General features: G+C 41.6%; 1 protein-coding gene across 6 annotated transcripts in view; it reads right to left on the minus strand.

Annotated features, from left to right (window-relative positions):
* The window catches only part of CACNB2 (calcium voltage-gated channel auxiliary subunit beta 2), a 400,160-nt gene that overhangs the window by 11,272 nt on the left and 363,735 nt on the right, over positions 1-25,153 (minus strand). For all 6 annotated transcript variants that reach the window (XM_057542160.1, XM_057542158.1, XM_057542159.1 and 3 more), the window contains one exon: positions 16,669-16,778. In XM_057542160.1, coding sequence (XP_057398143.1) covers positions 16,669-16,778 — 110 coding nt within the window. The remainder of the gene's footprint in view (positions 1-16,668; positions 16,779-25,153) is intronic.

A 25,153-nucleotide genomic window follows, 5' to 3' on the forward strand; every position in this document is an offset into this window, starting at 1 on the left:
CATGTGGAATCTAAAATATGACACAAATGAAGTTTTCGAGGAAGCAAATGGACTCACAGAACAGACTTGCGGTTGCCAAGGGGGAGGGTGGTGGGGGAGAGAAGGACTGGGAATTTGGGATGAGCAGAGGCAAACTAGTATATATGGGATGGATAAACAACAAGGTCCTCCTGTATAGCACAGGGAACCGTATTCAATATCCTGTGATAAACCATAATGGAAAAGATATAAAAAAATGTACATATATGTATAACTGAATCACTTTGCTGTACAGCAGAAATTAACACAGCATTGTTAAATCAACTGTACTTCAACTAAAAAAAAAAAACTCAGCTCAGAAACAATCATGTTTTCTGGAAGATGAGAAAGAAGGGAAGTGCGTTCGTTTGGAAAGACATTTCTATAATTGAACAATACTGTAAAAACAGGCAGTTGTTACACTTTGTAGCTAGCATTGGACGACATCCAAGCGGTCAGTCGAGAATTAATAAGACTTGCGATGGCTCTGGTATCAGTGATGTAATGGTAATTCCAACGCCATTTCATAATCACTAAGCACAGAATTCTACTTTTGACAAGTTCCTTACTTATCCTAAAAAACGAAATCTGTAAAGCCCCCTCTAAGCCTCTTTTCCTTTCCCCAGGCCCAGGGAGGTCTGCCTCTGGGCACCCAGTCCCAGGCACCAAAGTGGCTTCCTCACTTCATAGAGTGTGTGATCCTTGGGTGACAGGCTTCATTTCTTGGAGCCCCCTAAGTGTTCTTTTTTGGAAAATGGAAATGAGGACTAAGTGAACCAACGTGCAAAGCATTTATTGTGGTGCCTGGCCCAGAGTAAATACTTAATAAATGTCAAGTATTGCTTTGTGCCTACCTCTGTTAACATTTATTGCATTGTATTTTGATGATATGATTGAAAACTTTTCCAACAGGCAGTGAACTGATAGAAAACTGGCAACAGTACATAATTACTTCCATTCCTTCCCTCAGTACAGTGCTTGGTACATGCTTGGCACTCAAAAACTGTGTTGAAAGAATGTGTTAAAAAGGCAAAGAAGGGCTTCCCTGGTGGCGCAGTGGTTGGGAATCTGCCTGCTAATGCGGGGGACACGGGTTCGAGCCCTGGTCTGGGAGGATCCCACATGCCGCGGAGCAGCTGGGCCCGTGAGCCACAATTGCTGAGCCTGCGCGTCTGGAGCCTGTGCCCCGTGACGGGAGGGGCCGCGATGGAGAAAGGCCCGCGCACCGCGATGAAGAGCGGTCCCCGCACCGCGATGAAGAGTGGCCCCCGCTTGCCGCAACTGGAGAAAGCCCTCGCACGAACCGAAGACCCAACACAGCCAAAAATAAATAAATAAATAAATAAATAAATAAATAAGAAAATCCTTAAAAAAAAAAAAAAAAAAGGCAAAGAAAAAATATAATCATTCAATATATATATAATGTAACATTTTTTTGCCTTTTTAATTGACTATGTATTAGGTAGAAAGAAGCTGCTGTTGTAGAAAAAAATTCATTAAATAAATCTTCAAAAACATGAATAATGAATTTGACTGCCAAAATATATTTAGATGAAGAACTCCCTTTGGGTAGAAATATTGCTATAGCTGGGCCATTGGAGCAATCTTGTGGAATAAAAAGTGCTAATTTATTAAGACAGATATTAGCTACGCTGGTAATGGATAGGTCATGAGGAGGGAAGAAATGAGATTGAAAACATCAATAGTCCTGTAAATTTCACATCGATTCGCAAGGCTAGTTTTAGAGTCTATCATCCGCCCTTCATTCTCCATAAATTATTTTTTTTCTCTTCCTCAGAGAAGGCAGAGATGTAATTAGCATCACAACACTGCTCAATGGACAAAATCCTGGAGTGGTAGTCAGGACACCCAGGGTCTAGCCTTAGCTTTATTCGTTAGTAGGTGCCTTACCCACACTACACAGATCCCTTCACTTCCTGTGGCTCTCAGATCCTTCACTGAACAGTGATGGGCTTGAACCAGATCGGTAGTTCTCAAACTCTGGCATATGGTAGAATCACCAGGCAGGCTTGTTAAACCAGAGATTGTAGGGTCCCACCTCCAGAGTTCCTGATTTTATAGGTTTGGATGGGGCCTGAGAATGTTCAGTCTTCACTGATGCCCCCATGATGCTGATGCTGTTGATTTGGAGACCACACCTGAGAAGCAAATAACGGGTGCTCTCTCTGGTGTGTCATCCCCATTCCACAGTCCCTGGTGCTACCAACATAAGTGATGAGCTTTTCTTTAGTCGACACTTCTGTTGAGATAACTGTAGGTTCACAAGCAGTTGTAAGAGATAACAGAGAACCCTGTGCCCTTTACCCAGTTTTCCTCAATGGGAACATCTTGCAAAACTGTAGTGCGATATCACAACCAGGATATTAATACAATCCACCCATCTTATTCAGATTTCCCCAGTTTTATGTACTCATCTGTGAGTGTGTGTGTGTGTGTGTGTGTGTGTGTGTGTGTGTGTGTACTGAGCTCTATGCAGTTTTATCACGTGTAGGTTCCTGTATCCATCACCACAATTTAGAGACAGAACAGTTCCATCAGGACAAGGTGAAAGAGACAGTCTTTAACAAATTATCTCAGCTGACTCCTCAATTGGACTAACAACATTTACCAAGTTGTAAACATTATTATCTGACCACCTAGTTGCTAATATACAAAGTAAATGCCTTCCCCTGCTCCCTGTGTGTTATCTGTCAGTTACAACTGTTGCCATGTGCATGGCTAAATCTAGCTTCACTTCCTTTACTCTCTTATTTGCTGATATTTTCCCACTTTCGGTACATAGTTTTTGCTATTGTGTGACACAAATAGATCCCACAACCGCACAGTTGTGTACAAATGGGTGCAAAGATGTAGCATAGTTTCCTAAATTGATTTGTCCCCTGGAAAATTGCTTGGGGTAAAACCAAGCCACAATTTGCAGACAGTATAAAGTTGGGCAGATTAAAGAAACTCTGAGGTGAATTATTTTATAAAGCAATAATTAAGTATCTGAGTTTATTAGTTTTAAAAGTTTGGATTTGGAATTGGCAAATAAATGTATTACCAGGCCCTTTACTATTTTAATTTAAATAATATTTTTGCTTCTAAGACTATAATGTAATTTATGTGCATAGCTAATGTAGATATTTTAAGTTACGATGCTTGACCAATATTACAACTGAGAAAAAAGGTGAGAAGTTTTATGAGCCCATATAAAGCCATCCATACAGGCAAAGAAGTCCTGTACCACTCCAAAAACCTGAGTATGTACTTAAAGCTACAAAATTTTCAGGTTTTTTTTTCTTCATGTCACACAGTGGTACATTAGCATAATCAACTCCAAATGCAACATACTATACTTTTGTTTATGCAGTGAAAGTTTTCTAAAATCTCATGTATAAAGCAAATTTTTACCTATCAAATTGTATCTTCAATATACAGGATCTTTCATCCTATCAAATTATATCTTCAATATACAGGATCTTTCATCCTTTCATAAAAGAAATAATTGCTGTAATTGATCTCGTCTATTAAATTTGAGGTAAATTTTCTCAAATTTAATTTTTTACTAAATGTATACAAGAAAATGATGCTTTTGAAGTAAACTCCCCGGGACTTCCCTGGTGGTCCAGTAAGACTCTGTGCTCCCAACGCAGGGGGCCCGGGTTCCATCCCTGGTCGGGGAACTAGATCCCGCGTGCCGAAACTCAGAGGTCACGTGCCACAACTCAGAGCTCGCATGCCGCAACTAAGAAGTCCACATGCTGCAACTAAGATCCTGTGTGCTGCAACTAAGACCTGGGGCAGCCAAAACAAGTAAATATTAAAATAAAAAATAAACTCCCCCAGTTTGCCCCTACCTGCCCTTGGGTTGAAAGAACTTCCAGGATAATAAGTAATGCTTGAAAGAAGAAGTTCTTAGCAGTTGTTTCCACCCCCAAACTCAGTGTCTGGTTTACCTTTCCTCCAGCATACACTTTCCAGCAGTTCACAAACACTGGAACATAAGCACTGCTTTAATTTGACTTAGATCTTTGAAATGCTAATACTCTTTAAAAATAAAGCAACATTGCAGAGAACTTATTGTGCAGACTGAGGAAAATATGCTACATAGAAACTGGTTTAAAGAGTAAGAAAAACTGACTTCAATAAAAGCAAAGATTGGAGTGTTGGTACTTTAATACAGACAGTTTATCCTCTTATGGGGCAATATAGCAGCAATAATTCTCTTCCCCCCCAACTTTAATATATCCTTAATGTCAGCAAAACTGCAGCTTAAAAGAATACCACAATAGAGAATAACTTGTTTTCCCTGGAGAAAATACAGATTTGTGATGTACAACAAACACTGAATGCAAAGCCATTTTCCAAGTTTGCATAAACACAGAGGACAGAAAATCAAGGTGTCGTGCGTTCGGGGAGAGAGGCAGTGTCAAGGTGTGACTACTCACTTATCACATATTTTTTTACTAAGCACCTACTTCGTGCCAGTCAGTGTGGGATGTACCGGGGAAGCAGTACTGAGCCAAAAGAGATCCAATCTCTGAGCTCACAGGGCTTATCATCGAGTGGGGGAGACAGGCATCAATAATGCACTCACGCAGTGAGGGTACCATGGTGGCCCTTCCCGTGATTCAAAGGGGGAGTCAGGAGAGGAGGGAACAGCAGGTGCAAAGGCTCCGCGGCAGACAAAGGACTGAGTGAAAGGCAATGTTATGGATTGAACTGTATCCCACCCCGCCCCGCAAATTTCCTATGTTGAAGTCCCAACCCCCAGTACCTCAGAATGGAACCCTATTTGGTGATAGAGCCTTTCAAGAGGTAAAGTTAAATGTGGTCCTACAGGTGGGCTCCCATACATGTGACTGTATTTGGCCACAGGGCCTTCAAAGAGGTGATTAAGCTAAAATGAGGCCAGTAGGATGGGGTGGGCTACATCAGTATGACTGGTGTCCTCCTAAGACGAGAGAGAGAGAGACAGACAGACACCAAGGAGGTGCAGACACAGGAGAGGTCATGTGAAGACACAGCAAGAAGGCGGCTGTCGGCAAGCCAAGGAGAGAGGCCTCAGGAGAAACAGACCTGCTGACCCCTTGATCTTGAACTTCCAGCCTCTAGAAATGTGAGAAATAAGTTTGTTTCCGCCTCCTGGTCTGTATGATTTTGTTACTGCAGCCGTGGAAGGCGAGTGCAGACGGCGTGGGTGAAGTGGCAGGAGCGAGGCAGAGCAGTGTGAGGTGAGGCTAAGAGCTGTGGACACTTGGAGTCCAGGGCCAGGTCCAGGTCGAGGAGTTCTGCTGTCGTCCAAGAACAGTGCAGAGACATTTACAGTTTGAAGCAGGGATGTGTCCGGAACAGATCTGCTCTTTGAAAAGATTTTTTCGGCTGTGGCATGAAGAACTAAGGGATGCAGGTCAAAATAGGTGTGAAGCACTTACGGTGCCTCGGGGCCCTTGGACTGGAGCAGTGGTGTAAACACTGCACGTGATGAGACAGATGGGACAGAAATTCAGGAGGCGAAACTGACAAGACCTGGGGATGTGCTGGGGAAGGAAGTGTGGGAGCTCACGTATCAAGAGGGCTACAGAGTCTCCTGGTTCTCAAAACGGAGATGAGCATCCCGACTTGTGACTCAGATAAGAAACCCTGGGAAATTATCAGAACACGGGAAAGATGATAAATTCTCTTTAGCATGTGCTAAGTTTCAGGAATATACAAGGCAACACCGTCAAGTAGGATGTATAACTGGAGTGGAAAGCCACTGTCCAGCTTGGGATACAAACTGTGAGCTCTCTGCATATAGGAAGTAACTGGAGCCAGTGGTATGAATAGTTGTGCTGAGAGAGAGGGACCAGAGAGAGGACCCAAGAGGAACAGTTAAGAACTCCTCACAGTCTAAAGAAGATGTGGTCTACATGTATATATACATATTGCTCAGCCATTAAAAAGAATGAAATAACGCCATCTGCGGCAACATGGATGGACCTAGGGATTATCACAGTGAGTGAAGTAAGTCCGAAAGAGAAAGACAGAGACCATGTGATATCACTTCTATGGGGAATCTAACATACGACACAAATGAACTTATCTACGAAACAAACAGACTCACAGCCATAGAGAACAGACTTGTGGTTACTGAGTGGGAGGGGGGTGAGGGAGGGAAGGAATGGGAGTTTGGGATGAGCAGCTGCCAACTAACTAGTATATAGAGGATGGATCAACAACAAGGTCCTACTCTATAGCACAGAGAACTATATTCAATATCCTGTGATAAACCATAATGGAAAAGAATATGAAAAATGTATATATATGTATAACTGAGTCACTTTCTGAACAGCAAAATTAACACAACATTGTAAATCAACTCCACGTCAATAAAATTAAAAAAAAAAAAGAACTCACATTCAAAAGCCACATAGCATAAGCCTGCAAAAAAACGAAAGGCAGGAGGGCCAGAATCAGTGCTGTTGAGGAATCCAAGAGAAGGGGTGCTTCAAGGAGAGGGGGACAATTGTCCTCCAAATGTCACTGCAACGTCACGTAAAACAGACTGCAACATGTCCACTGGACTAGTGACAGGGAGGTTACTGGTAACTTCTTTATAAACAAATTTGGAGCCAGCTGGAGAGTGAATAATAGTGACTGAAATGGGGACACTAAGTTTGGAAAACTTAGATTTTGGGGGGCTGTGTTCAGCCAGGTGGTGGGGACAGAGAGAGAGGTCGAGGTCACTGAAGGGACTCTGTGGGTCAGGGCAGGGTATTTTATGGCATTTAAATTTTTAAATGGAATTAAATTGATTATTGAAAAAAAAGATCCATAATTTAGGAAAAACCCCAGTTGATAGCACCAAAACACTGAGAAGCTGGCGGGGGATAGGGAAAAGCGAATTTTCTTCTCCAACTGCTTTTCTTACAATGCTTATTTCTCACAATTCTATAGAAGCAGCTTCAAGTGTGTTTTTATGTTAATTTTAAAATTCATGTGCAGTGGGGAACTCCCTGGTGGTCCAGTGGTTAGGTGTCTGCGTTCTCACTGCCAAGGGCCCGGGTTCAGTCCCTGGTGGGGGAACTAAGATCCCACAAGCTGCACAGGGCGACACCCCCCCCCCCCCCAAAAAAAAAAATTGAATTAATGTGCAGTGAAATTGACTTTTTGAGGGGTGTCCAGCTATATGGATTTTCAGGCGAGTACCCATTTGTGTAACCTCCAACTCCATCGCTTCCCAAACTGCTATCCCTTTGTGCTCACACCCTCCCCCAGGTAACCACAGCTGTTTGTCACTAGAGTTTTGGCTTTTCTAGGATGTCATATACACGGAACCATACAGTATTTGACCTTTCCAGACTGGCATCCTTAACTCAGCATAAGACCTTTGAAATTCACCCAAGCTGTTGCGTGATGCAATAGTTGTTCTGTGTTATTGCTAGGTAGTAGTATTTTATTGCATAGATATACCACAGTTCATATATTCACCCACTGAAAGACATATGGGTTGTTTCCAGGCTTCAGCTATTATGAATAGAGCTTCTATAATCATTTGTGTGTAAGAATTTATGTGATTTCTCTGGGGTAAACAGCTAGGAGTATGATTTCTGGATCATATGGAAGGTATATTTTTAGAAACAGCTTTATGAAACATTAAACTGGACATATTTAAAATGTACAGTTATGTAAAATTTGACATTTGTATACACCCACAAAACCAACAACACAACGAAAGTAGTGAGATATCTATCACTCTCCCAAATTTCCCTGCACTGCTTTGTAATCTCCTTCCTACCCTTTTCTGGCATGCCTCTCCAAGCCCAGGCAGTCCCAGATCTGCTTTCTGTGGCTCTAGATTAGTTTGCTTTTCTCAGAGTTTTACATACATGGAATCACACAGTAGATACTCTTTTTAGTTTGACTTCTTTCACATGATTCTTATGAGATTCATCAGTGTGTATGCCAATAGCACAGTGATTTTCCATTGTCTGGATATACCACGATTTGTTTATCCATCCACCTGTTCGTGGACATTTGGGTTGTTTCCAGTTTTTGATTACTGCCAATAAAGCTGCTATGAACATATGTGTTCACATCTTTATGTCCAATATACTTTTGTTTTCCTCTTGGGTAAATACTTATTAGTGGGGTGAGTGGATCATAAGGTGGGTGTATGTTTAACGTTTTAAGACGCTGACAGATTTTCCAGAGCGGCTGTACCATTTTGCATTCCCACCAGCAATGTGTGAGAGTTCCAGCTGTTCTGCACCCTCACCCTCACTAGCGCAAAGTATATATTTTTTCTTTTTTCTTTTTGTACCATCTTTGTTCAATTTTGGTATAAGGGTAATAGTGACCTCATAAAATAAGTTGCAAAGTGTTTTTCTCCCCTTTTTTGAAAGATGTTGTGTAGAAATGGAATTATTTCTTTTTTAAATGTTTGGTAGAATTCATCAGTGAAATCATCTGGGCTTGGAAATTTCTTTTTCTGTAAAATTTTTAGTGGCAAACTTAATTTTAAAAATAGTTACAAGACTACTCAGTTTATCTATTCCATCTAGGGTGAGTATTGGTCATTTGTAGCTTTCGAGGAATGGTGCATCTCATCTAAATGGTCAATTTTATGTTTGTAGAGTTGTATACTTTTCATGGCTGTGGGGAAGCGTGTAGTGTTACTTGCTTTCTTGTTCATTATGCAGTAATTTGTGTCTTCTCTCTTTTTTCTTTGTCAGTCTAGCTAGAGGTTTGTCAGTTTTATTTATCTTTTCAGAGAACCTGCATTTGGTTTCATTGATTTTTCTCTACTAATTTTTTTATTTCCAATTTCACCGATTTCTGCTCCTTTTTAAATCATCTCCTTTGTGGTTGCTTTAGGTTTATTTTGCTCTTTTAGTTTCTTAAGATTTTATTATTGACATAGGACCTTTCTTCTTTTCTAATAGGAACATTTAATGCTGTAAGTATCCCTCTAGGTACTGCTTTGGCTGTGTCACACAAATTGATATATTGTTATTTTCATTTGTGTTTAGTTCAACATATTTTATAAATTCTCTTGAGATGTCTTCTTTGATTTGTGGGTTATTTAGAAGCATCCTGCTTGATTTCAAAGTACTTCTAGATTTTCCTATTATCTTTCTGTTATTGATTTCTAGTTTAATTCAATTATGGTCAGAGAACATACTTTGCAAGATTTTAATTCTTTAAATTTGTTAAGGTTTGTTTCATATCCCTGGATATGGTCTATCTTGGTGAATGTTCCATGTGAACTTAAGAAGAATGTGCAGTGTACTTTTGTTGAATGGAATGCTCTATAAATGTCAATTAAATACAGTTGGCCAATGATGCTGTTCAGTTCTTCTATATCCTTGCTGATTTTTCAGTCTACTACTGCTATAGATTACTGAGAAAGGAGTATTGAAATCTCTCCCTATGATTGTGGATTTATCCTTTCAGTTCCATTAGAGTTTGTTTCAAATATTTTGATGATCTGTTGTTAGGTGCAGACATACTTGGGATCATTCTGTCTTCTTGGTGAATTTATACTTTTATCATTATGAATGTCCCTCTTTACCTCTGGTAATCTTCTTTGCTCTGGAGTCTAGTATGTCCGATATTAATACAACCACTCCATCTTTCGTTTGACTAGTGTTTGCATGGCATACATCTTTTCATCCTTTTATGTTTATCCTACATATATCATTATATTTGAAATGAGTTTCTTGTAGACAGCATATAATTGGGTTACATTCTTTTAATCCATACTTACAATGTATTTTTTTTATTGTGATGTTAAACTACCATAAACCATTTTTAAAAAATAATTAATTAATTAATTTATTTTTGGCTGTGTTGGGTCTTCTTTTCTGTGTGAGGGCTTTCTCTAGTTGTGGCAAGCGGGGGCCACTCTTCATCGTGGTGCACGGGCCTCTTACCATCGCAGCCTCTCTTGTTGCGGAGCACAGGCTCCAGACGCGCAGGCTCAGTAATTGTGGCTCACGGGCCTAGTTGCTCCACGGCATGTGGGATCTTCCCAGACCAGGGCTCGAACCCGTGTCCCCTGCATTAGCAGGCAGATTCTCAACCGCTGCGCCACCAGGGAAGCCCCCTTACAATGTATTTTAATTGGTTTGTTCAGACCATTTACATTTACTGTATTTATGGATATGTTTAAATTTCCACCTACTATTTTATTATTTGCTTTCTGTTTATACCCTTTGTTTTTCTTTCTTCTATTTCCCCTTTCCTGCTATCTTTTGGGTTAAACATTTTCAGTATTCTATTTAGGATCAATATTTTATGACTTCATTTGGAAATTATAGGGCCATATAGATAGATCCCTTTGCTGTCCCTTCCTTCTGTTTAATTGTCTTCTAATATACCCACGTACATTGAAAAATCTCATCAGACGATGTTATACTTTTTGCTTTGAACTGTCAAACATATTTTAAAGAACTCAACAGAGTTAGGTTAGGTTATTACATTTACCCAGACAGTTACCATTTCGGTTACTTCATTCATGATCTTTTAGGTTGCCCTCGGACATAATTTCATTTCTTTCTAGGACTTCCAGCGGTAATTCTTACAGAGCAGGTCTGCTGGCAATGCAGATTCTTCTAGGATTCTATCACCTGACAGTGTCTTAATTTCTCCTTTATTCCTGAAGGATCTTTTTGCTGAGCATACAATTCTGAGTCCACACCACTTTCAGTAGATTGTTCCACGTCCTTCTGTTCTCTATGGTTTCTGATGAGAAACTGACAGTTGCTTGAATTGTTTCCCCATCAGTTATGTGTCATTTTTCTCTGTTCGCTTTTAATTTTCTCCTTTAGCTAGTTTTCAGTGGTTGGTTATGACATGACTAGGCATGGAGTTCTTTGGGTTTCTCCTATTTGAGGTTAGCTCACCTTCTTCAGTCTGTAGGTTTACGTCTTTTGCCAAGCTTGTAAAGTTCTAAGCCATTATTTCTTGGAGTATATTTTCAGCCCTACACTCTTTCTCCTCTCCTTCTGGTACTTCGATGACATGGATGCTAGATTATTTTGGAACTGTCCCACAAGTTTCTGGGGCTTTTTTTTGTTATTATTTTCAATCTTTCTCTTTCTGTTGTTCAGATTGGATAATTTCAATTGATCTGTTTTCAAAGTTCATTGACTCTTTCCTCTGTCATCTCCATTCTTGAGGTTTGTTTGTTTTTTAATTTAGCTACTTATTTACTTACTAGTTATTAAAATTTTCAGTTCTAAGATATAGTTCTTTTTATCAGATCTAAATTCACATCTTATATACTTTAGTTAATGAATAAAAAATAAGAGAATTATATAACCTATGCACTGTGTTTGAAAAATTAGAAATAAAACTACTAATAATAGCAGCCACCATAAACTGATCTACTACTACATACCACAAACTGTATCATGTGCTTCTCACAATAATCCTAAGAGATATCTTGACAATATCACCATTTTAGAGATGGGAAATGGACTCAAAGACTAAATAACTGCTAGTTTAAAATCAGTAAGAAGGATAGGAAAAGACTTAAGAAAAGCAAGAAGAATAAAAGACAGCAAAATTTACAAAGAAAACAGGAAAAATGGTAGCATTTAGAACTAAACACAGTCTTAACAAAGAACATCTACACATATACTTACATACCTGGAGTACTAAAGTATCAGTTTTATACAAAATTAGAACATGTTTCCTATAGGGTCCACCTAACACCCATAACAAGTTATTTAACATGTTTTATTGGCAGGGGAGAGAGAATCCTCTGACCATTCTCCTACCGCTAGATTTTTTCTTTGTAAAGTCATGTATTCCTCATACTACCCTAGGAAAAACTAAAAATCCTCATACTTACAAAGAATTAGTTAATATATAATACACACAACACATTCCCCTTCTTTAGAAACTATTAGAAAGCACGCATGCATATTGCATTTCCTAGGAGAACAGATGACACGTATGCCTGTGTGGATCCCCTACCCATCCTCTGGGCTCTGGCCCCAGGCCACCTTATGGTCTAAGGACTCTGCCCTCTGAATCCCCCTGCTTTGTTTGAGCAGAGCTCTAAGTCAAGGATGGAAGTTCCCTGTCAGCAAAATCAATGGATATGGCCAGTTGTTGTCTTCTTTGATCTTTCTGAAGCACCTGGAACACTAAACCTTCTCTCTCCTCACTGTGGCCCTTCTCTTCCATGGTTTTCCCTGTCCTGCTCTGGCAGCTCTTCTTCTTCTTTTTTTTTTTTTTTGGCTGTGTTGGGTCTTCGTTGCTGCACACGGGCTTTCTCTAGTTGCGGTGAGCGGGGGCTACTCTTTGTTGCGGTGTGCATGCTTCTCACTGCGGTGGCTTCTCTTGTTGCAGAGCATGGGCTCTGGGCGTGCAGGCTTCAGTAGTTGTGGCACGTAGGCTCAGTAGTTGTGGCTCACGGGCTCTAGAGCGCAGGCTCAGTAGTTGTGGCGCACGGGCTTAGTTGCTCCACGGCATGTGGGATCTTCCCAGACCAGGGATCGAAACTGCGTCCCCTGCATTGGCAGGTGGATTCTTAACCACTGTGCCACCAGGGAAGTCCCTGGCAGCTCTTCTTGTTCCCAAGGCTTTTGCAGTCATTCAGGACGCACATGCATGTGGTGGCAGAACACTGGAGTCCCTCAATGCACACATTCTCAGCTGAGGTCAAACGAGTTGACGCTCTGCCCTCTGGTTTCAGCTCTCATGCTGTAAACTTGTGTTCTTCTTGTGGTCTATTTAGTGCCAGGTTCTTCTCATTTTTGTGCCTTTTAAAAATTTCACTGTTGAAAACAACCTCCACATGTAGGGCTGAAGTACCATCTAGTGTTCCTGACGGCAAGAAGGCTAAAATATGCCTTATGGAGAAAAAGCTTCGCTGAGCTTTATTCAGGCGTGATTTATAGAGCTGGTAGCTGTGAGTTCCATGTTAAGGGATCAACAATATCCATCAATTCAGGTGTCTTTAAATAGAAACATGCATCCAACCAAGTGATGTACGGGTCAGTGGATGAAAACGTGGGGACCAGAGGCTTGCAGGAACCTAACTCTGCATTCCCCCGGAAGCAGTGGCTCGGGATTCACGAGTTCAGTGTTTGCGGTGACTTCATAGACCATAACTCCCATGAATACCGAGAATCCACTGCATGTTAAGCCCTGTCCCCTCCGTGGAGTTCTGGCTCTGTGTGTACAATTTCCTGCTGGATATCTGGATGTTCCATAATATTGCAAATCCAACATGTGTACAAACGGAGCCGTCATCTTCCTTATCCCCCTCCCCGACCCCTACCCTCCTCCTTCCCTCTGCCACCGTCTTATTTAAGGCCTCTCATTCTCTAACTTGAATGAAGACAAGTCTCCTAGGTGACCTCCTGGTCCAGGTCTTTGTCCCACCTCCACCCTGCTGTAGGGATTCTTCTAAAGGCACCACTTTTAAAAAATTCAAGTATAGCTGCTGTACAATATTATGTAAGTTACAGGTGTACAATAGGTTGATTCACAATTTTGAAAGGTTAACTCCATTTATAGTTATTATAAAATATTGGCTCTATTCCCCGTGTTGTACAATAGACCCTTGTAGCTTATTTTATACCTAATAGTGTGTACTACCTCTGAATCCCCTCCCCCTCTCTTGCCCCTCCCCACTTCCGTCTCCCCACCAGTAACCACTAGTTTGTTCTTTGTATCTGTGAGCCTGTAAAGGTGCCAGTTTTATTGTGCAGAGTGCACTATTTCTCTCTGAAGCTGCTTCAACAGAATCTTAATTTCCCCTCACCTCACTCCTGCCCTGTTCCTTTCCCTTCTCCACAGTGCTGTCAGTGATCCTTCTAAAATGTACGTCACCTCGTGTCACCTCTCTGCTTCCCTGCATCTTCCTATTACATCCACAATAAAAGGCCTAAAAGTGCTACCTGATCAGGCCCTCCACTGTCTGACCTCATCCCCCCCGATCATTCCACTCCAGTCACACCAGCTTCCCTGCTACCCCTTCAACCCATCAGACACACTCCTACCTCGGGGCCTTTGCACCTATCGCCCCCTCTGCCCAGAACTTCTCTCTTTTCTCAGGTAGCTGCAAGGCTAAAGAATTCACAACACAAATGATTCTGCTAAAATGGCACCTTTTCAGGGAGGTCTCACCTGACTTCCCCATATAAAATCACACCCTCCTCCTCAGCTGACTCTCTACCTGCTGCTTCTACCAGGACTCATCAACCACTGACTGACTATCTCTAACTGTTATCTGTCTACAGCTACTTCTATTAGCTTCTGTCCACACCTTCTCTGTGGAATGAGAGCTGTATGAGCGTGAGGATGTGCTGTCCTTCACGTCTATGTCCCCGGCACTTAGAGTGATGCCCAGCACATGGGTGGTTCTCAAGTGTTCGTCGATGGATGAATAAATGCCTAAAATCTAGTCATGGTTCCGTCGAGCCTTAAGGATAAGCCCCATATTCCTTAATATCCCCCCCACCCCGTCCCCGCCCCTTATCTCTCTGGTGTCATCTCCCACTTCTCTCTTTTTTAAATCATACACTCCATCAAAGTAAAGCATGTATGTTTTCCAGAAGCCTCTGTGGCTCTTGAAATCCCTATCATGCCCTTCACTCTGTCGCCCTTTTTCCTTGGCTAAACCCTATCACGTTTTAGGTCTCAGCTCGGGCTTTGCTCCTTGGAGAAGCTGTTCTTGGTGGCTACACCTTCCTGCAGCCTTAGGTCTTCAGCAAGCAGTTCAACGCACGAACAGCTTTCCCAATCACCCTCCATTTCAATGAGCTGACAACTTATTGGCCTTATTGCTACAAGCTCCTTCATTTTTTTGTTCCCAGACTTTAGCATGATAGTCACTGTCTAGTGTATGCTCACTACTATGGAGTGCAGGAGTCATTGAACAGTAATATATAGTTGGTAGTTTCACAAAAGCCTTGGCAACCAACACGAATCTGTGACGCCATTGATTCAAATGATGAGTCTAAACAAATTACCTGACTTCGTTCATCAGTTGAAACAATGGAATGAGCATTTTGTAACTATTACTGTGAGCATCAAAAATGTATACAAAGAGTTTTAAGGGTCACAGATGATAAGGATAGGAAATCACTATAAACAAAATGTAGGATCCCACCCCCCAAATATGTTTCTAAAGCTTGATGACTGAAGTTTAGTTAATGAGGGGCTGCTGGGGGAACAAAACTGGGTTCTATAAGGTATTATACTCATCACAGATAAGGGTTATTGTTTTCAATAGTTTATCTATTTTTTATAGAATATACTTCAGAGTTAACTAAAAAGTTTGACGTTAAAAGCCAGTTTTTCAAAGATCAAAGATCTCACACACCATAAAAAAATTTACTTTATAAGAATAGAAACCTAATGCTCAGTAAGCTACATGTGTAACAGCAATTAACCTAAAACTTCAAGCAGGTGCCAAACAGATGAAATAGTTGCCAAAGCTCTTTCACTTGATCAAATTAGTACATGATAATACACAGCGTTCAAACACAACCCTGTAGACATGTTAACTAAAATCTCCAAGTTGTTTTTTACAAATGAAACAAAAATATTGCTATCAATACGATACAATTATATTTCTTGATATAATTCAAGTATTAAGGGATTTGGGATCATAGCCATTATTTATGGAAGTCATACTATGTTTAATCCTTCTAATAATTCTACAGTTAGTTACTATTCTCTCTCTTTTGCTGTTTAGATGAAGAAATGAAACCGTATACAAGCCCCATATCCCTGTCCTTTGAAGTCAAAGGCTTTTGCTTTAGTCTCCCAGGCCTCCCTTGAGTCTCTAAAGGCTGGCTCAAGAGTTAATAATTAGGAATGTCAAGATGTAAAAACAAAGAATAGCTGTTAGGCTGGAAAACTGGTAACGATTTAGACTATAAATCCACCACATAGCAGAGCCACCAAACTCCCAGTTCCCTGCAAGATAGAGATAAAGGCCTGACACATATCCCTTAGTTGTTTTTAAGGAAGCAGACCCCCTCCAGATGAAAACTGCTGACAGCAAGAACGAGAAGGTTGAAACCAGAAGGTTGATGGTGCTTGAAACTTGATGCCAACCAATCCAAGGATTGTGCATGAGCTGATCACACACCCTAGGGCCCCCTCCCTTACACTGCCTTTAAAACCCCCTCCCTGGAAGCCATTGGGGAGTTCGGATCTTTTGAGCATGAGCTGCCCATTCTCCTTGTTTGGCACCCTGCAATAAATGCTATACTTTCCTTCACCTCAACCTGATGTCAGTAGACTGGCTTCACCACATGCAGGCAAGGGGACCCAAGTTTGGTTCGGTAACAGAAACTGGGCCTTAAAGAGGCTGATGACATTGCTTGTGGTAACAATGATGCAAAGCCAGGAGTTTTTAGAGTCTGCAGACACCAGAGCTCACGTCCGTGAAAAGAGACCACAGCCAAAACATTCATGCTGACAGCCTGTGGAATTTTTAACTCAAAACTTTCAAAACAAATCCTTCCATACCATGAAATCACTAAGACGGCAGCAGTGGCTACTGGTGACACGTGTCTGTATTGTCTCTGTGCTATGACACATAGAATTATCATCTAGTTAGATCTGCTCACCAGCAGCCTCAGGAGAGAAGGGTTTAAATGGCTTCAGCTCATCAGTGATGCACACACTTACCTAAACTTGACCTTGTGTTGGATCTTTCTATTATGGCGTGTTTACTGGGATTGTTCAAGACAGAGCGTTTGGCCAATGAGATGTCAGCAGTGACCCTTGTGATGGAAATCCTGTTGGGGAAAAAGCAACAGAGGACTCTGAGGTTATTCATTGAATAAAAGGGGACAGAAGTGCATGCCCCGAACTAATCCAAGTATTTTATATATATATATATATATATATATATATATATATATATATATATATATACACACACACACACACACACACACACACGCACACATGTACATACACAGTGACCATATTTTCAACCCAAAAAATGTTGGGGCACTTAATCGTTCATTTTTTAAAAATCCTGCACTTACCTAACTTAACATTTATTGGTTGCTTATCAAGTGCCAGGCATGCACTCAGCATTATTTCATTACCCAGACTATCTCATTAAATCATTCCAAAAACTTTATTTATTTATTTAATTTTTAAAAAATTTATTTATTTATTTGTTTTTATTTTTGGCTGCCTTGGGTCTTCACTGCTGTGCGCAGGCTTTCTCTAGTTGCGGCGAGCGGGGGCTACTCTTTGTTGCGGTGCATGGGCTTCTCATTGTCGTGGCTTCTCTTGTTGCGGAGCGTGGGCTCTAGGCACGTGGGCTTCAGTAGCTGTGGCATGCAGGCTCAGTAGTTGTGGCTCGCAGGCTCTAGAGTGCAGGCTCAGTAGTTGTGGCACACAGGCTTAGTTGCTCTGTGGCATGTGGGATCTTCCCGGGGCAGGGATTGAACCCGTGTCTCCTACATTGGCAGGTGGATTCTTAACCACTGCACCACCAGGGAAGCCCAATCATTCCAAAAACTTCAGCGGAAAGGATATCCTCCCACTTTTGCTGATGAAAAAAAGTGACCCATAGGTAGATCGTTTCTCCACGGCTATATATTTACAAAAAGTGGTGAACCTGGGATTTGAACCCAGAACTCCCAACAGCCTATATTCTTAGGCCCTGTGCTATAATCCCTCCCACAGTATGGTGCTGTGATAGCCATGAGGAATAAATAAGAACAAGACAAACAAGGTCTTCCTCAGTGCTGAGAGTCTAGTAGCAGATATGGGTCATAAATAAGAAATTAATAAAATGATTACAGGTTAAGATAGCTGTTCAGAAGAGGACACAGAGGGTGCTGTGACAGACAGTCATAAGTTGTGGGGGTCATTTTAGACAGGCTAGAAATGAGAGCAACAAAATCTGGGAGCTGGAAAGAGTAGATGACTTAGACTGGAGACTTAGCCGAATAAACAAGCCAGCAGTAGGGAAAGTGCGGCGCAAAACAGGGGACTCACAAAACCTCTGAAGAAGAAGGTGAAGGGGGGACTAAAAACAAGAGATTTGGTTAGAAGTCTGTTTCATAGTTAGATCCCTCCACCTCCCCTCCACTACATCAAGCCACAAGGTGGCCATCCTTTTCCCGTGTGGTGTGAGACCATAAGTTTAGTCTCTCCAGGCAACAAAACAGAGGGCATCTGACCAGGGGATGCTATGCAGAGCAGGGACAGAGAGAAGAAAGGATGCTAAATGTTGAGCCCCTAGCCCTCTTCCTCATCCTAGAATTTTGGTAGCTAAGTTTATATCATCCAGGTGTCAAGCATGGAAGATTCTTCTCTGGGGAATCTGACCACCAAACAGAAAAGACCCAAAGATAAGGACTTTGGTGGTTTCCTATGTAGATTGTCCAGTGAGGTTGTCCTACAGGGAGACCCAAAGGGGACAAGCTGTACCTATGAGCACAGAATTTCCAGTTGATTCTTTGATGCCCTGTTCTTAAATTTGAGCACAGCAGTGTTCCTTGGGCATCTTAGGAAAACTTCTAACATGAGAGACAAAAACAAACAGAAAAAAATCAATTATGACTAACACCTAAAGTTGAAAGCTAAGAGATGATTATATCTATGAAACTAGAACAAACTTCTATTTAAAGACTCAGACTAAGAAAGAGTTTTTGGAAACTAAAAATATAACAGTAGAAATGAAAATTCAAAAGAGGGGCTTAGAAGACAAAGTTAAGGAAATCTGCTAAAGAGTAAAACAGAAAAGGCAAACAGATGGAAAATCAGAGAAGAAAGGCATAAAAACTAGAGAATAACCCAGGAGGTTTAACTTCCAAATAACAAGAGTTCCGGAAATAAGACAATAAAGAAAACGCAAGAGAAGTAAAAAAAAAAAAAAAAAAAAAAAAAAAAATTCTAGAATTAAGAGTTTGATTTTCCAAATGGAAAGGGGGAGTCCAGCACAAAGGATGAAACTTCTGCATCCAGACATATTCTTATAAATTTCATGACACTGGGGACAAAGAAAAACGTAAAAGCTTCCAGAGGAAAAGGCAGGTCCCATACAAAGGGTCAGGAATGGAAATGCTTGTACTTCTCAACAGCAAGAATAATTAACACAACACTGTAAATCAACTGCAATAAAAAAATATTAAAACTGAAAACAAAACAAAAAACACAGCAACAATGGAAGACAGAAGGCAATGGAGCAAAAATCCTGGAAAATTCTGGGGGAGAATTTTCTAATCAGAATTCCATAACTATTTTAGCTATCAATTAAATGGGAAGGTTGATTAAAGTCACTTTAAGACATTCAGGGTCTCAAAAAGTTTTAATGTCCTCTTTCTAAGGAAACTATTGGAGGATGTTTTTTTTTTTTTTTTAAAAAGCAGTTCTTTTTTTTTTTTAATTAATTTATTTATTTATTTATTTATTTATTTTTGGCTGTGTTGGGTCTTCGTTTCTGTGCGAGGGCTTTCTCTAGTCGCGGCAAGCGGGGGCCACTCTTCATCGCGGTGCGCGGGCCTCTCATTATCGCGGCCTCTCTTGTTGCGGAGCACAGGCTCCAGACGCGCAGGCTCAGCAGTTGTGGCTCACGGGCTTAGTTGCTCCGCGGCATGTGGGATCTTCCCAGACCAGGGCTCGAACCCGTGTCCCCTGCATTGGCAGGCAGATTCTCAACCACTGCGCCACCAGGGAAGCCCTGGAGGATGTTTTTGACAGAAATGATGGGAGTAAACCTTGAAAGAGATCAAGTGAGCTAGGAAAAAGGGGTTCACACCCCAAAAGAAGTTGAAAGGCATCCCAAGGATAATGAGGAGAGATGTCTCAGAATGACAAATGTGCACTCAGCACAGAGACACACCATCCAGACCGGAGCAGGACAGAACATTCCTGGAGAGAGGTTCAAGAAGGCACAGCTGAGGGACTACTGGATGTGTATGAATATATCATGAGGAACTTGAGACAACCAGGGAAGAATGTGGGACTCGACTGGTGCCAACTATATAGAAAATTAAGCACGTGTAAAAAGCAAAATTATTAATCGCACAGAAACCACAAAAAACACACACACAAGAAAAAAGTAATGTGAGTATATGACATGGCTCATTGAAATTTTATTTACATGGTCATAATGCATCCAATATACAGAACCAGCCAAAATTATGATTTAACTGTTGGGAGACTGGAGGATGAGATGGATGCAGGTGCGTGTATGTGAGAGCGAAAGGAGGAATATGCACGAGAGAGCTAAACAGTCTTCACGGCAGGAAGCCCAGAGATAATGCCTAGCAGTGAAAACTCAAGCAGCAAATGAAGCACATGATTTAGAGGCAAGGAATAAATACCAAAAGGTACAGTTAGAAGAGTTAAAACTAGTTGCCCTCTGAGAGCAGGACATTCAGTAAAGTGTGGAAAGGGAATTACTGGCTTTTGCAAAAAAAAAAAAAAAAAAAAGAAAAAGATCTGTTGATCTATATACTGTAAAATCCATCCTTTACTGTGTACACTTCCCTGAATTTGGACCAATTCATAAAGTCCTGTATCCGCCAACACATTCATGACGCAGGACAGTTCCATTGCCTGCTCCATGCCTCCCCTGTCAACCACGGAGCTGTTTTCCATCCCTATGGTTTTGCCTTTTCCAGAGCATCACTGTAGCCTTTGGAGCTGCACCTCTTGCACTTTGCATAATGGATCTGAGATTCATCCACGACGTCGTGTGTATCAATAGTTCATTCCTTTTTATCGTGGAGTGGGACTCCTATTTATAAAAAGTAAGTCTATTTGATTAAGCTTTTTGTACTTTGATGACAGTATTACTTAACGTGGAAAAAATGATAACCAGAAAAGAGATACTAAACACATCAACTTAAACATATTTAGTTTCATTATGACTTCCCAAGGCATTCACAAGTGAAACCAGACTGCTTACGTGGTTCACTCTGTAGGCTGTGGAAGGACAGCCACGGTTCTATTGCAACTCCTTAAATCATTACTAGAGGTTCCGCCAAAAACCAGACCTTGAACGTCCTAAGGGCCGAATTCTGGGGACAATTCACCATAGAGGAGCAGTCCTCAACCCTCACAGTGTATCGAAGTTGCCGGAAAAGATTTTACAGTTACATGAAGTCCCATCCTAGACACTGGGTTTCACTTAGTCACAGGTGGGATATAAGTCTTTGGTGGTTTTTTTGTTTGTTTGTTTTTGTTTTTAAACCTCTGCAGATGATTCTAATATGCAGCCAGGGTAGATAACCACCGGTTTAGAAGAAGCTGTGTCACATCTAAGTACATTTCCCACCTGACAAAGTGATGTAATGTTTTCCAGGATGACTGATTTCCAGGAAGATTCCTTCACACAAGGTCATGGACCCATCCCTACAGAATTCAGTATGCATTCTGAATGCTTCTGTGTCAAGAGCTGACATTTGCAAAATCACTGGAGAGGACAACCGAATTCATCAATGATGGTGGCTTTCCTTCTTGCCCCCGATTTTCTTGTTAATTTACCTGTCGTGCTACTAGGTGAACAGGAAGATTGCTTTGTTCACGGGATGACACAGTTGTTTAGGGTGGATCCGACTGTAAATGGGCTCCTCTACTGCACATAACAGAAAGGATAATGATTCATCATCTCTTCTTTGACCTGACACACTTAATGCTATTTTAACAACGAGGATCATGATTCTGACAACTCTCCAGGGCTTCCACAAATGAACCTAACCGGGTTTCAGACAGAAAAGAATTCCTGTCAAGAATCTTTTCATCCCCAGCCCTTCCTTTCCTATTTTCTCCCTCTTGGGCTTTACATTTTTTTAAAAAATAAATTTTGTTTATTTAATAGATAATTCAGGAGTCATTCATTTTTCCGTTCTAGAATTACATGTCTATTTAGAATTAGACACACCTGATACTTGTGATGAATTTCCACCCTCTGTTGCTGTCTGGCTGACCAAAAGCAGACACTGAATGATTCAGTAACTCTGGATGTCTTGCCTTGAGTAAAAAAGTTAAAGTTTTTTGCACGGCTTTTTGAAATTCTCCCTTATGGACCCTATTACTTCCTTTGAGGATCTTTAATTGGTGATCACAGGTCTAGAGTGTTGAACTCCAGTTTTATGAGTTCAGATGAGCCAGGGCAGATCCACTCATAAAGCCATATGGAAATTACTTCTGGCCAGAAACAAAAGACTGATACAACATTGAGATATTGCCTTTGTTTGTTTCTTAAATGAAATCAATCTGGATGGCTGATACTTTAGAACATGGGTCCAAAATACACCCTATGGCTGGAATCTATCTTCCAAGTTCAAAACTTAGGTTGAAATAGAAGTGGTAAGTCAGGAAACCCCATCTCATTTCCCCATCTTTGGCATTTAGAAAAGGACAGTGGGTTAACTCAGGCACGGAAAGCAAAGTGCCTAGTCTAGCAGAATTTTCTGGGTAAGCACGCTCGTGTAGACAATTCCAAATGGTGATAAATGACAAAGTCAAGAATAAAGAGGTGAAAGCTCTACATGGGCCCGATTACAGGTATGCCTTTTATACGTGGCCAGAGCCTGATAGCCTTGGATCAAGCCAAAGTTCCAAGGACCAAGCTGTGTTTCCTGGCATGAAATAAATTATATTTCATAAAGTTATGAAAAACAAAAATATCTAATTAGGAGCATTTGGTTAGGTAGACTTTGATTCTAAAGTCTTTTTTTGAAACATAGATTCTATTTTTTTCTTGAAACAGATTCTGTTTTTTGTTTTCTATCTCTCTCAGTCCTTTGCTTGATGACTAACAATATTTATCCTGCTATAAAAGTTTCCCTCTTTGCCCGCCTCCCCTCCTGACTCCTGCTGTGGAACAGCTGGAAGAAGGACTTTGGTCCTTGTCTTCTTTGAAGAAAGAATTCAGCAAAGAGACAGTGTTTCTTAGAAGCAAAGTACGTGTGGAAGAGCACACGGGCAAACTTGGCGTGAGCTGTGTGCAACTGGGGTGGCTGAGGTTGCTTATATGGGGGCAGTTTTCCGGGTTGTCTCTGGCCAATCATCTTGCTTGTGCCCATCTTTGGTCTGTCAAAGGGCAGTGGGCAACCAGATGCGGCTGCTCAACCTGGGGCCTGTCTATCTCCTACCTCATGACCAGAAGTCAATATAAATCAGAAACAGTTGTAGGAGCCTGTGTGGTCAAGGAAGAAAGTAGTCAACTGAGAAATCTAAAAGAACAGTGAAACCTACAGATTCCATCTACTGTACTCATAACTGTCAGGTTGGAGAAGAAAAGGAATGTGGAGAAGAGAGGCACCCAACTTGTCTCATTCAAAATACAGAAGTATACCCTCGCTCTTTGTGCTCCCAGGTCCCCAATAATCTATTCTGAGTTTAAATTTGGAAGTTTCCATTTTAGACTCCAATCCTATCTTTGATGCTTCAGGAGTTGGCTTAACCTTTACTATGGTGCCCACTGGTTATTCGATTCAAGGCTTCCTTTCAATAGACCCTAAGTAAACTCCATGAAGCCAAGGCTGTCGTCTGATTTTGCGTCTCACGACGCTTGGCTCATAGAATATGCTCAGTAAGTATCTGCTGAAGGGATGGAGAGGGAAAGGACTGACCTAAGTCCAAGCTGATTAACATGACACACTAAAGATGGGCCTGGCTTTGTTACTGGTCACCCCCTACCCTAGGGACTTCACCTGAAGACCTCTAGGTGGCTTCCAGGATGCTGTGTCACACCTTGATGCCTGCACACACTTTAGACCCTCTACTGGACATGCCCTTCTCCTCCTAACTCACTTGGTAAAATCTTAGGTACCATTAAAAACCCTTCCTGGATGCTGACATCCCTAAGTCAGTGTTAATTCCTCTTCCCTTTATGCTGCCTGTACCTTGGACACATACATGCCGAGCTGTCTTTTCATTCACTTGATATTTTACTGCTCAAGGTTTCAGTTTATGGTTTACACATGAGCTCCTCACAGGCAGACACGGTGAATGGCTTCAACATCTCTGCATCCCTCTAGCAGACATGCTTTCAACATCCATCCATTCATTGTTCATGCTGAGGACTGTTCTAGGCCTTGAGAACACCACCATTCACAAAACAAATTAAAACCCTTGCCCTCGTGGAGCTTATATTCTAATTGTGGGAGAATGACAACAAAGGAAATTAATAAATAAAACTCATAAAAGAGTTACGGGGAAAAAGTCAGGGAAGGAAGAGAGAACGTGTGTTTGTGTGTGTGTGCACGCGCACATATACCAAGGAGAATATCTGAGGGAAAGTTCCTAGCACAGGAGCTGCAAGTGCAAAGGCCCCGAGGTGGGCATGCATCTACTGTCTGGAACACTCATAGGACAGCAAGGAAGTAAGAGGCAGGAAGAGAATGAGCAAAGGGAAGTGGAGTACGAGATACAGTCAAACATAAGGAGGGGGTGGGGATGTGGACGGTCAGACCATACAGGGCCGTGTAGGCCACTAGAAGGACTTTGATTTTCACTCTGAGGGAAAGAGAAGCCACCTGACGGATCCGAACAAAGGAGTGATGAGATCCAGCTCACAGTGTGACAGGGTCGTGAATTGAGAGCAGACTTGAAGGAAGCAAAGCTGGAAGCAAGGATACAAGTTAGGAGGCTATTTATTGCACTAATCTTGGGAGGAGACAATGGTGTCTCAGACCAAACGGATAGCAGAGGATGCGTGAGAAGTGGGGAGATTCTTGATATATTTTGAAGAGACAGACAACAGCATTTGGATGTGGAACGTAAGGGGAAAAGAACAGTCAAGGACGAGTCCATGTTCCAGGGCTGAAGGTCTTGGGACTGAGAGACAAAGAGGTATGGATGGAGAGATGGAAGACGGAAAGGGCCAGGTCGGGGATGGGGGGAGTTGGGAGGTCAAACTTGTAAAGTCCATGAGACACCTCAGTGATGATATTGCACAGACAGTAGGACATATGGGTCTGGGATTCAGAGGAGAGACCAGCAAAGAAATGCTATTTAAACGTCCGACATCGAATGGAATCACCAAAGGAGGGAGTGTGGATAGAGGAGAGAAGACAAAGGACAGCCCTGGGCTCTCCAAGATGTCAAGCTGATGATGAAGAGCCAGCCAAGGAGACAACGGAGCTGCTAATCGGACAGAAGAAACCCGGAAAAGTGTGGCTCTAGAAACCAA

The sequence above is a fragment of the Balaenoptera acutorostrata genome, chromosome 3 (assembly GCF_949987535.1).
Source record: "Balaenoptera acutorostrata chromosome 3, mBalAcu1.1, whole genome shotgun sequence".
NCBI lineage: Eukaryota > Metazoa > Chordata > Mammalia > Artiodactyla > Balaenopteridae > Balaenoptera > Balaenoptera acutorostrata.